This window comes from Ranitomeya variabilis, chromosome 4, assembly GCF_051348905.1.
Source record: "Ranitomeya variabilis isolate aRanVar5 chromosome 4, aRanVar5.hap1, whole genome shotgun sequence".
NCBI lineage: Eukaryota > Metazoa > Chordata > Amphibia > Anura > Dendrobatidae > Ranitomeya > Ranitomeya variabilis.
In genome coordinates, this window is record NC_135235.1 from 442,382,465 (window position 1) to 442,399,010 (window position 16,546).

A 16,546-nucleotide genomic window follows, 5' to 3' on the forward strand; every position below is an offset into this window, starting at 1 on the left:
TAATCTTCTAAGTACATTATAGGTCAAGAGTACTTTCTAATCATGTATATCTAAAACGTATACGTTGCCAAGTTTTCTACTCATACATTAGTATTGTGATATTAAATTTGATATGTTTCACCCATTATTCTGCACCTAAGTTACATTTTTAAGTGGTTTTCCAGGATTTGTGTCAAAAAATGTCAAAAGAGTAGTGAAAAACCAAAAGTCATTACTTATTTTTGGATTCAGAACTCATTCTAATACCGCAGCTCCATTAATCCAACCAGTCTTTGGCAAGTTGCCTGCAGTGTTGATGTTCTTTGCATAGGTATATAGGTACAATTTAGGTTGTACAGTATTTTTAAAAAATGGACACAAAGGAGGGAATGCCAAAAATTATTATTTACCCTGTAATTCTACCTTAAATTCCATTGCTGCTGGCCCGGTTGTCCTGCCGGTCTCTAAGTACCCAACAGCAATGGGGTCCCAACAATGCCCTCTTGACAGATGTAGCTAATCAATGACCTCTATATTTATGGGCCATAGGATAACTAGTGAAGCCTGTGATTGGCAATAGCTGTCACATGTGTATGTTCAGCTTACCAGTCCCAAATAGGTTTCCAAAGTCCAGAGAGATCATTAAAATAGCAATTTTTTAGCAGTGTGGAGTTTTAGTTTGATGCATTTCCTGCTTTTTGGCCAGGTTTGATAAATGTTGACAGTCTTTAAAATATAGAAATGTGATATGTAATTTTAATAACACCCAGTTCACAGGCTAGAGGAGTCCTGAAGACAAAGATTACATCAATTCAAGGTTTCTTAAATTATGAGAAAATGGATGAAACTTTTTTTGGCTAAAATGGCATAAAACACACCTCTCTTGGAGATGGAATGGACAGCTAGAGGGGTCATGGAGGAGGCTGATTGTTTAATATATTTTTTTTACTAGGTGTGTTTAATCTGTTTGCTCATAATTTAGGAAAAATAGCTAAGAGTAGACTGTAATTGTAGTACATTTCTTGTACTAAACCACAGTAGTGACCAAAAATGAAGTTATCATGTAATATTTTTTAGGCTTTTAGACCAAATCATCGGTGATTTGGTAATTTTTAGTGATATAAAATAATAGGGTTGTAATAGACAATCTTCAGTGTCATGTATTACTTCTTTAATCTTCTAAGTACATTATAGGTCAAGAGTATTTTCTAATCATGTATATCTAAAACGTATACGTTGCCAAGTTTTGTACTCATCCATTAGTATTGTGATATTAAATTTGATGTGTTTCACCCATTATTCTGCACCTAAGTTACATTTTTAAGTGGTTTTCCAGGATTTGTGGCAAAAGATGTCCAAAAGTAGTGAAAACCCAAAAGTCATTACTTATCTTTGGATTCAGAACTCATTCTAATGCCGCAGCTCCATTAATCCAACCAGTCTTTGGCAAGTTGCCTGCAGTGATGATGTTCTTTGCATAGGTATATAGGTACAATTTAGGTTGTACAGTATTTTTAAGAAATGGACACAAAGGAGGGAATGCCAAAAATTATTACTTACCTTGTAATTCTACCCTAAATTCCATTGCTACTGGCCCGGCAGTCCTGCCGGTCTCTAAGTACCCAACAGCAATGGGGTCTCAACAATGCCCTCTTGACAGATGTAGCTAATCAATGACCTCTACATTTATGGGCCATAGGATAACTGGTGAAGCCTGTAATTGGCAATAGCTGTCACATGTGTATGTTCAGCTTACCAGTCCCAAATAGGTTTCCAAAGTCCAGAGAGACCATTAAAATAGCAATTTTTTAGCAGTGTGGAGTTTTTAGTTTGACGCATTTCCTGCTTTGTGGCCAGGTTTGATAAATGTTGACAGTCGTTAAAATATAGAAATGTGATATGTAACCTTAATAACACCCAGTTCACAGGCTAGAGGAGTCCTGAAGACAAAGATTACATCAATTCAAGGTTTCTTAAATTATGAGAAAATGGATAAAACTTTTTTTTGGCTAAAATGGCATAAAACACACCTCTCTTGGAGATGGAATGGACAGCTAGAGGGGTCATGGAGGAGGCTGATTGTTTAATATATTTTTTTTACTAGGTGTGTTTAATCTGTTTGCTCATAATTTAGGAAAAATAGCTAAGAGTAGACTGTAATTGTAATACATTTCTTGTACTAAACCACAGTAGTGACCAAAAATGAAGAGTTATCATGTAATATTATTTAGGCTTTTAGACCAAATCATCAGTGATATGGTAATTTTTAGTGATATCGTAAAATAATAGGGTTGTAATAGACAATCTTCAGTGTCATGTATTACTTCTTTAATCTTCTAAGTACATTATAGGTCAAGAGTATTTTCTAATCATGTATATCTAAAACGTATACGTTGCCAAGTTTTCTACTCATCCATTAGTATTGTGATATTAAATTTGATATGTTTGACCCATTATTCTGCACCTAAGTTACATTTTTAAGTGGTTTTCCAGGATTTGTGGCAAAAAATGTCGAAAGAGTAGTGAAAACCCAAAAGTCATTACTTATCTTTGGATTCAGAACTCATTCTAATGCCGCAGCTCCATTAGTCCAACCAGTCTTTGGCAAGTTGCCTGCAGTGATGATGTTCTTTGCATAGGTATATAGGTACAATTTAGGTTGTACAGTATTTTCAAGAAATGGACACAAAGGAGGGAATGCCAAAAATTATTTCTTACCTTGTAATTCTACCCTAAATTCCATTGCTGCTGGCCCGGTAGTCCTGCCGGTCTCTAAGTACCCAACAGCAATGGGTTCTCAACAATGCCCTCTTGACAGATGTAGCTAATCAATGACCTCTACATTTATGGGCCATAGGATAACTGGTGAAGACTGTGATTGGCAATAGCTGTTACTAGGGTTGAGCGACTTTTATTTTTATAGGATCGGGTCAGGTTTCACGAAACCTGACTTTCGCAAAAGTCGGGTCGAGTGAAATTGGCCGATCCTATAAAAAAGTCGGGGTCGGCCGAAACACGAAACCCAATGCAGTGCAATGGGATACTATGGTTCCCAGGGTCTGAAGGAGAGGAAACTCTCCTTCAGGCCCTGGGATCCATATTTAAGTGTAAAATAAAGAATTAAAATAAAAAATATTGATATACTCACCTCTCCGACGCAGCCTGGACATCGCCGCTGGTAACCGGCATCTTCCGTTCCTAAGAATGGCGCTTGAAAGACCTTTCGATGACGTCACGGCTTGTGATTGGTCGCGGCGGCCCACGTGACCGCTCAGCGACCAATCACAAGCCGTGACGTAATTCTCTCAGGTCCTAAATTCCTCATTCTAGGAATTTAGGACATGAGAATTACGTCACGGCTTGTGATTGGTCGCTGAGCGGTCACGTGGGCCGCCGCGACCAATCACAAGCCGTGACGTCATCGAAAGGTCCTTCACGCGCTCATTCTTAAGAAGGAAGGCTGCTGGAAAGAAGCAGAGCGCGCCCGAGGGTGAGTATATACCTAATAGGAATATACTCACCCTCGGCTTCTTTCTGGCAGCCTTCCTTCTTAAGAATGAGCGCGTGAAGGACCTTTCGATGACGTCACGGCTTGTGATTGGTCGCGGCGGCCCACGTGACCGCTCAGCGACCAATCACAAGCCGTGACGTAATTCTCATGTCCTAAATTCCTAGAATGAGGAATTTAGGACCTGAGAGAATTACGTCACGGCTTGTGATTGGTCGCTGAGTGGTCACGTGGGCCGCCGTGACCAATCACAAGCCGTGACGTCATCGAAAGACCTTGAAACACTGCGGTGATACCTTTATTTTGGTGTTTGTTCACAATAAAGAAACCACGTTTTTTGACTAACAAAATTCAGAAGAACTCTCCTCATTGAGTGCGACTGTTGTTATATAGGACTATATTCTGGAGTATCCCTCCATGTTCAGTCTGCACCAGCACTAGCGAGAGTGCACGTCTTGTCCTGCACTACAATGACCAGTACATAGCAGGCAGCCTTTCTGGCGACTAATTACCCTAGGTGCAGTACCTAATCTGACCTGACAGAAAGGGGGGCGCCAGAGAGCTGCAAGGTTTAAGTGGAACTGTAAGCGGGATACACAAAAATCCCTGCAGTCCGTGGTATATTAAAGAGCAGTGGGATACCTAAAATAAGCCCCTGCTGTAAACTAGGAGGTCCCTAGCCTGGTGTGTGTTACTTTTTTCATCACATTGTGGCAGCGGCTAAGGGATCGTGACAGTATACTACCCCTGTTCAGTGACATCTGTGTGTATTGTCCTTGTACTGTGACATCACTGTGTATACTACCCCTGTACTGTGACATCGCTGTGTATATTATCCTTGTACTGTGACATCAATGTGTATAATACCCCTGTATTGTGACATTGCTGTGTATATTATCCTTGTAGTGTGACATCACGATGTATACTACCCCTGTACTGTGACATCACTGTGTATATTATCCTTAAGCATTAGATACGGTACATGGCAGAAAATAATGTTGCATTTTTTCTCTGAACCGCCTGGCGGTCATGGAGAAGAGACGCTCCTTTCCAAGTTTTCCTGTGCGGCTCCATGGTTACTTATTATGCCCCTGCTTGGATCGGATGATCACTGTGTATACTACCCCTGCACTGTGACATCACTGTGTATACTACCCCTGTACAGTGACATCACTGTGTGTATTGTCCTTGTACTGTGACATCACTGTGTATACTACCCCTGTACTGTGACATCACTGTGTATACTACCCCTGTACTGTGACATCACTGTGTATATTATCCTTGTACTGTGACATCACTGTGTATACTACCCCTGTACTGTGACATCACTGTGTATATTATCCTTGTACTGTGACATCACTGTGTATACTACCCCTGTACTGTGACATCACTGTGTATACTACCCCTGTACTGTGACATCACTGTGTATATTATCCTTGTACTGTGACATCACTGTGTATACTACCCCTGTACTGTGACACCACTGTGTATATTATCCTTGTACTGTGACATCACTGTGTATACTACCCCTGTACTGTGACAACACTGTTTATACAACCCCTGCACTGTGACATCGCTGTGTATATTATCCCTGTACTGTGACATTGCTGTGTATATTATCCTTGTACTGTGACATCACTGTGTATATTATCCTTGTACTGTGACATCACTGTGTATATTATCCTTGTGCTGTGACATCACTGTGTATACTACCCCTGTACTGTGACATCACTGTGTATACTACCCCTGTACTGTGACATCACTGTTTATACAACCCCTGCACTGTGACATCGCTGTGTATATTGTCCCTGTACTGTGACATCGCTGTGTATATTATCCCTGTACTGTGACATTGCTGTGTATATTATCCCTGTACTGTGACATTGCTGTGTATATTATCCTTTTACTGTGACATCACTGTGTATATTATCCTTGTACTGTGACATCACTGTGTATACTACCCCTGTACTGTGACATCACTGTGTATACTACCCTTGTACTGTGACATCACTGTTTATACAACCCCTGCACTGTGACATCACTGTGTATATTGTCCCTGTACTGTGACATCGCTGTGTATATTATCCCTGTACTGTGACATTGCTGTGTATATTATCCTTGTACTGTGACATCACTGTGTATACTACCCCTGTACTGTGACATCACTGTGTATATTATCCCTAAGCATTAGATACATGGCAGAAAATAATGTTGCATTTTTTCTCTGAACTGCCTGGTGGTCATGGAGAAGTGAGGCTCCTTTCCAAGTTTTCCTGTGCGGCTCCATGGTTACTTATTATGCCCCTGCTTGGATCGGATGAAATCACTGTCTAGCATGCAATAGATGAGCACTCAGTGACAGCACGTCCTCATTTCCCCTTAGCCAACTGCGCCTCATCCTGCGACCTCTTCTCTGTCCACAGGAGAAATGCATTCAGTCCTTGGAATAAATGATGTAGTAAGTGACAATATAAGAATATGAACCTGCTAATAATGGAAGCCTTATGCTTAAAATTTGAATCCTGAAAAAGGTTCTACCAAAAAAATGATTGAAAACATTTTTATACACTGTGTTTTTGACTGTTTGGACAAGCAGTATGTCAGGAGTTAAATGGCAGTACAATACCAGGCAGCATGTACTCAAGATGCAAAGGAGGAAGAATATGATGAGCTGTGATTTGCCAGCAAGGAATGTTATTATATTATGTAATGCTAATAATGCTCTATATATTTACAATATCAATTACTGTATATAATAGGCAGCAGAAAAAAATGCAATACAATGAAAATAATAATTAAACTCTGCCAGGCATGATAGGAATATGATTTCTTGCAGTTTTTCTTCCATTGCAGGCAGAGTTTATGTAACAGTCAGATGGGAATAGAAGCCCCCTCCTTCTATCATATCCACCACCTACGTCTACCAGAGAGGCAGAGCTGCTCACTTTACAGATGGAAGTGTAGTATATAGACGGATGTGTGACCTGTCTGTGGAAAGCAACAGCCTTGAAGGAGCAGAACTGCTTCCACCGATAATTACAAGAAGTGGAGAAGAAACAATGGAGGACCACGCTGATATAATGCCGCTCTCCAGCTATGACGAGGACCTCCAGCATAAGGTGTGTATATGAATTATATGAGCGCATACCTATAGCAGTACATATATACTGGGTACAGGCAGCACTCTAGCTTATGATTATTTCAACATCATAAATAAAGTACAGTAAAATACATTTGCACACACCACAATCACTGTAAGATAAAGATATCGGGGTGGGTGGATATTGGGAGAAGTAGCCTGAAACACTGCTTTCTTATTGTCAATAAATATGGGTCGTGTCAAAGTGAACGCACCCATATTCCAGAATTCCTGCCCCTACCAATGGGTGCCATCATACGGACCCATAAGCACTGTTTACTGTTATATACGAGGTATACAGGATAACTGACAGGCACACTAAGGGTTAACTGGACCTTAACTCGAAGGTGCCCTATCTAATATATAGATCATAGCAGATAATATAGACACTATCACTTGCTGATGGACCTTAGGGAAAACTGTAGAGAGTTTGAAGTCCCTAGAGACCTGTCTTGTTCTATGTTAATGGGTACGGTAATCCTGATCCCGTTAGTGAGGTGCGCCCACCCCCGACACAACACATTATGTTCACGGTAAAATTGGTTCTCCACTGATCCTAACACCACACCCAATGAAGAGGGGCATGGCTGTCGGCAGTTCTTCCTCACTCTGCAACCTGCAAGTGCAAACTGCCGCGAACCCTGGGGTATGCAAGCCATGGTCCCTGATCTTCTGCCAGACCATTAATCACAACAAGCTATTTACAAGAAGGGATGAGCTGGGATTTTCTTGGCTTGCTTCACAGGTAGTAAACCACAGCCTTCCACATACCTGCCCTCATTATCTTGGCCAGTCTTTACTCTTCTTTTTCACTCTAAAATTACTCTAGTCCCGCCAGTCATGTGGCCAGCGCCATTTTCTCTACTATTGAAACTACAGCTTAGTTAACTCCCCCTTGTACTAGGAAACATATTTTGCTTGTCATGTGTACCTACAAGACCCTTGTATTTTATGTAAAACACATCCAAACTTGAAGTACACTTTGGGCCCAAGACATTATTGCACTTGTTCCTTTTTTAAACTAATTTTGTTGTTTTTAACCTCTATTTTACCCCAAAATGTTTTTTGTGTTAGTTTTTTTTATTCGCCGATGTGGCTGTTTTTTTTCTGATGTCGGTTTAAGAACAAAAATATCTGTACAGTACTTTTTGTTTTTCTTCTGCCAAGTTCACACTCAGACTGCAGTTGATCACTGCTGGTCCCAATAGCCTGACGCCTGCAATACATTCCTTGCCCAGGCTGAGAGTTTTGGTGGGCGGCCCTCTCTTGGCAGATTTGTTGTGGCGCCATGTTCTTTCCATTTGATGATGATGTATTTGATGGTGCTCCAGGGAATCATCACAGATTGGGATGTTTTGTTTTTTTTTATAACCAAACCCTGACTTATTCTTCTCGACAACTTTGTCCTTGACTTATCTGGAGATCTCCTCGGTCTTCATGGTGTTTGGTTAGTGGTGTCTCTTGCGTAATGGTGTTGCAGCCTCTGTGGCCCTTCAGTAAAGATGTATATACACTGACAGACCATGTGACACTTAGATTGAACATAGGCGGACTTCCCTTCTCTAAACATGTGACTTATGAAAGAAATTGCTTGCACCAGATATTTTTAGGGCTTCATTTCGAAAGGGGTGACTACATCTGCACATGCCAATTTTTATTTATTTGATCACATAAATTATGCCTATATTTTTCTCACTTCACCAACTTTAGACTATTCGGTGCTGATGCATCACACACAAATCAGATTACAAAAATATTTAAACACAGGTTGTAATGTAACAAAATATGTAGAAAGCCAAGGGGGGGGGGGTTAATACTTTCGCAAGCCACTGGACTCTCATTAACATTCATGAACAATTTTAATTGTGATTTTTCTCTAACCATCGGTATTTTTCCATTTGCCTTTGCTTAGACTATTCTGGTAGGAGACAGCTCGGTGGGAAAGACCTCATTACTTGTGCAGTTTGACCAAGGCAAATTTCTCCCAGGATCTTTCACATCTACAGTGGGCATAGGATTCACGGTAAGGGAAGCAAATGTGGCACTGGGCATTCACACCGTGATGTCCAACACTGGAGCTCTTGTTGTCATTCTTCATTCTTCATTGTTGCATTTTGTGCAAAATTTGCAGTATGTTCAACTGATTCTTTGTAAGGGCTAATTTGCCCTTTCGAAATTAAGATTGCCTGTAAATTGTAAAAGTGCAATATACTTACCCCTTAAATTCAGGCCCATTGTCGTGCTTGTAGAGTCCTCTGCTGGCTGCAAGTGACATGCAATTAGTGTGAATAGCAATTATCATATTTAAAAGTATCACATTAGATTTATATTCCACTTTATCAGTCTTCTGAACTAATGTTTCAGAAGTTGGAAAATCTCTTTAAACCTCACTTTTATTGTGACTAGAGGAACTAATGTGATGTACTTCTCTGATTATGAAGAATTTAAAAATGCAGCACTGGAGTCCATACAAAAGTCTACTTTGGGTATCTAGCCTAGCGTGCTTACGTTTTTTTGTTCCTTTGCAAGTTGACGTGTAGGTAACTAGCAATGTATTTTAGTAGAAATTGTATTTTATCTTCAAATACACAGCTCATCTGCACCATGGCCTTCATTATAATCACATTTTTGGAGAAGGGTATTTAGCTATTTCTAATATAAATACAATAAAAGGAGTCTGTCCCCCCCCAAAAAAAAATGCAAATTAAACTACTTATAGAGATAAATAGGGGAAGAATAAAAATTCCACCTGCTTAACAGATGTCAGTGCTTTAGTGACTTAGAAAAAGAGTTTTATTTCATGTGCAATTAAAGGAACATTAGTGCACACTTGGCTTGGCCAGTGGCTTAGTACACCAGCAGTTCCCCTGTATTTGCATGACTTCTGGAAATGGGAGCAACCCCCGTTCATAAGCACATGGCCCAAACTACCTACAGTATATGGCCTAAGAAAATAAAATACACAACATGTTATTTTGGTATCAAAATGCCACAGCTTTACTTAAAAACACATATCTATAGTAAGGTCAGGTGAAATGCTAGACAAGTATATGCCGAGATTCATGGATACCTGAGATTACCGAGCTGCATGACATACAGCAATCAGTAATCCAGGGGCAGCACTCTGTGACTTGCCACTCTATCAAAGCCTGTCCTCTTTGAGGGCACCAAGTAACCTGCCAAAGACACTCATTCATGTGCTAAGCCACCCTTGGGTGACGTTACCATTATCACATACTTCAGTCTGGCCACCAAAGTTTCGCCAATTCACCACGATTATTTAAATGCTTCTATGCATTAAAATTACTCCACCATACTTGCCCCCCACTCTCACTTGACTCCCCAGCCGTAATATCACAGCTGTAACAATAATAGGGCAATTTGGTTTGATTTAAATTAATCTTCATTTTGACTTTTTATGTATTAGTTTATTTTAATTTTTAATTAAAATCAGGTCAAAATCTATAAAAAAAAAATGACATCAAACCCCAACTCATCCTTCAGCACCCAGAATAGTAAAAAAAAAACCCTGTGTAGGAAACCATGACTGAAGGATTGCCCTTCTTTGGGCTTAAAAGGTTGATTCCAAAATGCCAAGCAACATGATGTTAGTTTTTTTATTGCACAATAGCATATGTACAAAGGAAGGTTACAGACAAATAAAGGATGCAGTGCTACATAAATTAACCTAACGGTAAAAAGTCAAGTAATATATCAAATATATAATGACACAGTAAAACAAGGAAGAAGGGGTCGGGCGGGTAATGTTCCTGCTATTTCTTCTAGTGAGAGAAATAGGAAATAACAAGGAGACAGGAAGTTATATTTTTACTTAAGAGGTTATCCACTACTTTTACATTGATGAGCTATCCTTAGGATAAGTCATCAATGTCTGATCGGCTAGAAGTACTTATTTGCCGAGCTGCTCTGTCTACTTGTAGTGGCCAGGGATTGGTACTGCACATCCGTCTCCTATTCAAAGCAATGGCGGTGGCCACTACAAGTAGACGGAGCAGCTCGGCAAGTGAGCACTTGTCAGACAGCCGCCGCTGACCTCGATAACAGCTGATTGGCGGACCCTGGCCGATCAGACATTGATGCCCTATTCTATGGATAGCTCATCAATGTAAAAATAGTGGACAACCTCTTTAAACTCCTACCTACCTGAAGTTATAAACACCAGGCACACAGTCGGATTCCTATTTGTAAAAGGCGAAACACCCAGCCTAATATTACCAATATAAATGTAGCTAATAACTACTCCAGAAGGTTCCCTCCTTTCCTACAGTCATTTGTCCCCTTTGCTTAGTACTTCAGGGAGTTCGTTCTGAACACATCCCCTAATATTGATTAACAGCACTTGTTTGCCCAGAGCGAGTCTGCATCCCTCTAAGGGTCTAGCAGGGACACGGGATGCAGTGACGAGCAGGAGGCACAGCAAGAGTTAACAGGCTTTATATATATATATATATATATATATATATATATATATATATATATATAAAACTCAGCAGTAAGTACTCCACGCAGGGAGTAAGGGGGTGTAAATATACAGGCCCACAATGTTTATACGGCAATAAAGTAACTACAACAGGTGAAATAACGGGTTAACTTATCAGTCTCTGGTTCCTGGACGATGATGGCTGGAAAATCCCACAATGGCACCGTAGGTGGCACGAGAATTCTCTGAGCCGATCCTGGAGAAAACTGAAGCACTGTCTCTGTATGACAATGAGGTATGCTGGTCTTCCTACACATGGTCTTGTGATCCTGGAATGAGATGCAAACGGGAAATGGTCTGCTGCACGGCTACAGATGTACAAAGTCCCAGAGTGGAGGCCGCAGTCTCATCGCTGCGAACCGCGTGCAACAGCGGGTCAGCATTGCAAAGAGAGTCAGAAGATGTCCAATGCACCGACCGGTTAGTGCTATAATGGTCAGAGGATAACTTGGTCTCAGGAGATGCACAGTCTGCATGCCTGGGAATGGAATGCTGCAACGCAGCGGGCCTGTCAGTTGGCGTCGGTCAGCGGAGAGGGAGTCAACCTTCTCCTGTAGCACACGCTGGGTACCTGCTAAGAGCCCCGTTCCCGTGCACTCAGTCTCTTTTATATCACACCCGCCCCCAACAGTCAGGTGCAAAGGTCTACTCTGATCAGAAAGTGCTTCCCTCGGCAATAGTGGTGACAGCCCCGACAGTTCTGGCCCAGACACGCCAGAGGGACCACTATTCTGGTCTATCTTCCTACATTCCTCCGCATGTGCACTGACACTGCAGGACTCAAGCAGCGCAGATCCTCCTTTGTTACAGCCCTGACTGTTTCAGGGTAGGGGAAGGGTGGCTGCAGACAGGAATCAAGGATGAGAGTCGTCTCACACCCCCACAGTAGGCCTGCCGCTGGGCTCCTGTGTCAGTACACGCATGGCTGCTGATAGAATTCTGGCAGTGCTTGGTCTGGGCCAGCAAACACTTGCAATCAATCTAAGGTTAGGTGCTCGTAATCCAAATTAAGGGGGTGTAATGGTGCATTAAGCCCTAGGCCACTCCCATGTAGCCCAAAGCTGCAATCTTCTGACCCCTGAAATAGAGGAGACCACTCTCTGGTGCAGTTTTTTCATACTACATAGTTTGATCAGATATGTATAATTGTCCCGATTCTGTCAGATGAGAGAATTTATGGCCCTCTGAATGTAGCTTTAGGGTATGTTCACACGTTCCTGATTTCCCTCCTTTTTTTTCAGGACTAAAAACCGCAGCTCTTGGCAGAAAACGCAGGTGCGGTTTTTGGTGCGTTTTGGTGCGTTTTTGGTGTGGTTTTTGGTGCGTTTTTTGATGCGGTTTTTAGTGCGGTTTTTTATGCAGTTTTCTCTGCAGATTGTCTGTGTTTGACACAAATAAAGCTTTAACTGCAGTGGGGGGAAAAAAAAAAAAGAAATTATGTAATTTCCTTGTCCAACCCTTTTCTTCTTCCATCCTCCATTTTGGGACTAAACACCAAAATGAGTGGACGTGTTTTGAATGACAGCGCTCCGCAGAGTGCTGATCGTAGGCCAGATCACAGCCCACGGATCCAGCTCTATCCAGCTATTTAAGTCTACGTTCACACTTGCGTTTTGCGCCACATGCGTCACTGCAGCGCACGCATCCGGGCGCAGAGGACGCAGCAAGTTGCATTTTTGCTGCGTCCAAAATCAATCAAAAAAAGGACGCATGCAGCGCAAAACGCAGCGTTGTGCTGCGTTTTTGTTTGCGTTGTGTGTTGCGGCGCCGACGCTGCGGCGCACAACGCAAATGTGAACATAGCCTAAGTGCCACGTATTTCAGTGCCACGTATTTCAGTGCCACGTATTTCAGTGCCACGTATTTCAGTGCCACGTATTTCAGTGCCACGTATTTCAGTGCCCTGTATTTCAGTGCCACGTATTTAAGTGCCACGTATCACATATTTAAGTGCCACGTATTTAAGTGCCACGTATTTAAGTGCCACATATTTAAGTGCCACGTATCACGTATTTAAGTGCCACGTATCACGTATTTAAGTGCCACGTATCACATATTTAAGTGCCACGTATTTCAGTGCCACGTATTTAAGTGCCACATATTTAAGTGCCACGTATCACGTATTTAAGTGCCACGTATCACGTATTTAAGTGCCACATATTTCAGTGCCACGTATCACGTATTTCAGTGCCACGTATTTCAGTGCCACGTATTTAAGTGCCACGTATTTAAGTGCCACGTATCACGTATTTAAGTGCCACGTATTTCAGTGCCACGTATTTAAGTGCCACATATTTAAGTGCCACGTATCACGTATTTAAGTGCCACGTATCACGTATTTAAGTGCCACGTATTTCAGTGCCACGTATCACGTATTTAAGTGCCACGTATTTAAGTGCCACGTATCACGTATTTTTGCTATTGTAAGGTGGCATTAATCCCGGTCAATAATGGAGAGGCGTCAATAAGAAGCCTATCCATTATTAAGCCAATGAAAGGGTTAAAAAAAACCCACAAAGACTAGAAAAAAATATTTTAATGAAATAAAGACACACACTTTTTGACCAAATTTTATTAAACGCTCAATCCGTCCTGAAGACCCTCGACCTGAAAAAGAGGCAAAATAAAAAAACAAATTCATACTCCCTGGCCCTGTCCGCAGAAATCCATCGAGGGTCCCACGAAGATCTTCCATGGAGAACAGACACATCCAGAGATATGTCTGCTCTCCACGGCTGCAGCAACACACTGACAGGAGCCATAGTTCCTGTCGGTGTGTCACTGCGCATGCGCGAGCGAGTTTACCGGCGGTCATTGACCCCGGCACTCTCGCTTAACGGCAGTGCTGCGTGGGAAAGTTCAACGCAGCTGTACTGCCGTTAACCGAGACGCCGGAGCCATTGAACTCCGGAACAGTACGCGATACACTGCTAGGAGCTTCGCTCCTGGCAGTGTATCGCCGGAGAGCAGCCGATCGGCGTGGGACACTCGTTTTATGGATTCTGCGGACAGGGAGTATGAATTTGATTTTTTATTTTGTGATTTTTTTCCTGGAGGATCGAGGGCTTCGCCTACCAGTGTGCTGTTGGTGAGTATATACTCTGTGTTATATGTTGTATGTACTGTGTGTCATGTATGTGTATTGTGTGTGTTTTGTGTAACTTTACAACTGTGCTAAGTCACCGGACACAGGGACAACTCTCCCATCCTAATACCAGATGGGAGTAGTAGTCCCATACGGCGACTTAGCACAATGGTGGCACTAGCGTCGCATGGGGACACACACACACACACACACATACACACACACACACACACAGACACACACACATACACACACATACCAAATCAATCAAACGGCCGACATGATCCCCATGCGACGGTATGCCTCCATGTCTCTCCGCCCAAGCACTTCCGCCCACGCACTTCCGGCCGCTTCCCCGCACTTCCTGCTGCAGCGGTTCTGCACCACAAACCGCAATAAAACCCGCAGATATATTTTTGATCTGCGGGTTTTACTGCGGGTTTGACCTCACAATGGAGGTCTATGGGTGCAGAACCGCTGCTGTTTCGGACAAAGAAGTGACATGCTCCTTCTTTTTTCCCGCAGCTATTCAGCGCGGCTTTTTTGTTGAAATTCAGGATCATGTGCACAGTGGTTCCTGTTTTCCATAGGGTACATTGTACTGTACCCTGCATGGAAAAAAGCTGCGGAACCGCAGCGGCAAAACCGCTGCGGTTCCGCGGTAAAAAACGCACTGTGTGAACATGGCCTTAGATGCCTTGTTCAAAAGTGACCCCAGCGTTTAGTTGGTTGGACAAATAGAGAAGCCTCTGCAGCCCAGAAACATTATTGAGTTTTCTTGACAGATGAGGACATAACAAGCCTCCAGACCAGTAATGGCTTTATGTGTGTTAGGTCATATCCAGCAGATTGCCTATGACTTTAATTCTGCATTTTTTTTCAGAGATCTGAAAGCTCATAGTGATATTTCCTTCTAAGACTAAATAAACGAATAAGTTAAAATACACATTTTTTATAAAAGTGTGCACGGTAAAAAACAAACAAGACATTTTTCAGAAAGAAATAGGAAAACATTTGTAAACTTATAAAAAAAATTATAACTCTACAGTAAATAGTATAAAAAAATGAAAAATCAAGAGGATAATTATTTTCTACCATCTACTCTCCCCACTACCCAAAATATTAATAGTAAATTATTAATCTATATAAACCGCAAAATGGTTACATTAAATTAAAATTATCCAAAATATTCAAATGATGTCCCACAAAATGCAAACAAAAATATGACTGCATTGATAGAAAAAGAAATTACTGTATTTTCTGGCGTATAAGACTACTTTTTAACCCCTGAAAATCTTCTCAAAAGTCGGGTGTCGTCTTATACACCAGGTGTCATCTTATAGGGCAGGTGCGGAATAATCTGTGGTCGCCGCATATTGTGGGGGAGCAGTCCCAATGACGACGTGAGGGGGCTCCTCACCGGGAAGGTGTAAGTGAAGCAGAGGCAGAGAAGAAGATAATAGGATACAAGGGCGAGCCAGATGAGTGAAAGAGGAGTGTTTTTCTAGGCACAGCACCGCTCTCTCTCTTTTTTGCATACCCCTGGCATCCCAGACGCTGACAGTTTGCTTCACTTACACCTTCCTGGTGAGGCGCTCCCTCACCTCGTCATCGGGACCACTCCCCCCCACCATATACGTCGACCGCAGATTGCTCCGCACCCACCCTATAAGACGACACTCGGCATATAAGACAACCCCCGACTTTTGAGAAGATTTTATATTTAACTGGAAAAGTTGGGGGGCGTCTTATACGCCGGAAAATACGGGTAAGTCTATTGGAATGTGGTGACAAAACTGGTTTTCTTTCTATAAAATGGACTAATATTTTGCATAGTAGTAAAATATAAAATAAGTATGTGGCATCTCTGCAATCGTACCAACCATTAGAATAAGGGTAAATGGTACAACCGCAGCATGGTGAGCAGAGTGACTGATCCACTGGGTAGGTAAAAAGAGTTTCGACTCATTCAGATATTGGTGATTTTTCTGATACACAAAAAAGGATCCAAATTTCGTTAGTGTCTTTGATCACATTTTTCATCAGTGTTTGCTCCATGTCAGTTTAAACCATAAAGAAAATACTCCCATCAGTCAGGAAAACAGACAACACACATAGCATCCGAGTGCAGTCCAATTTTTTTTTTCATGGACCCGTAGACTTGGATTGATGAGTTTGATCTGTGACTAGGATAAAATTAATATAGGAACAGCTTCATAGACTATACAGTAAAGGTACCTTCACACTAAACAACTTTCCAACGAGAACGACAACGATCCGTGACGTTGCAGCGTCCTGGTTAGCGATCTCGTTGTGTTTGACACGCAGCAGCGA

General features: G+C 41.9%; 1 protein-coding gene across 2 annotated transcripts in view; it reads left to right on the forward strand.

Moving 5' to 3' along the window:
* Positions 1-6,401: 6,401 nt before the first annotated feature.
* Positions 6,402-16,546, forward strand: part of RAB37 (RAB37, member RAS oncogene family) — a 155,001-nt gene continuing 144,856 nt past the window's right edge. Inside the window, exons 1-2 of one of the 2 annotated variants that reach the window (XM_077251485.1) lie at positions 6,402-6,606; positions 8,539-8,649. In XM_077251485.1, coding sequence (XP_077107600.1) covers positions 6,463-6,606; positions 8,539-8,649 — 255 coding nt within the window. In that variant the 5' untranslated portion in view covers positions 6,402-6,462. The remainder of the gene's footprint in view (positions 6,607-8,538; positions 8,650-16,546) is intronic. The other variant, XM_077251483.1, reaches the window with a different exon arrangement.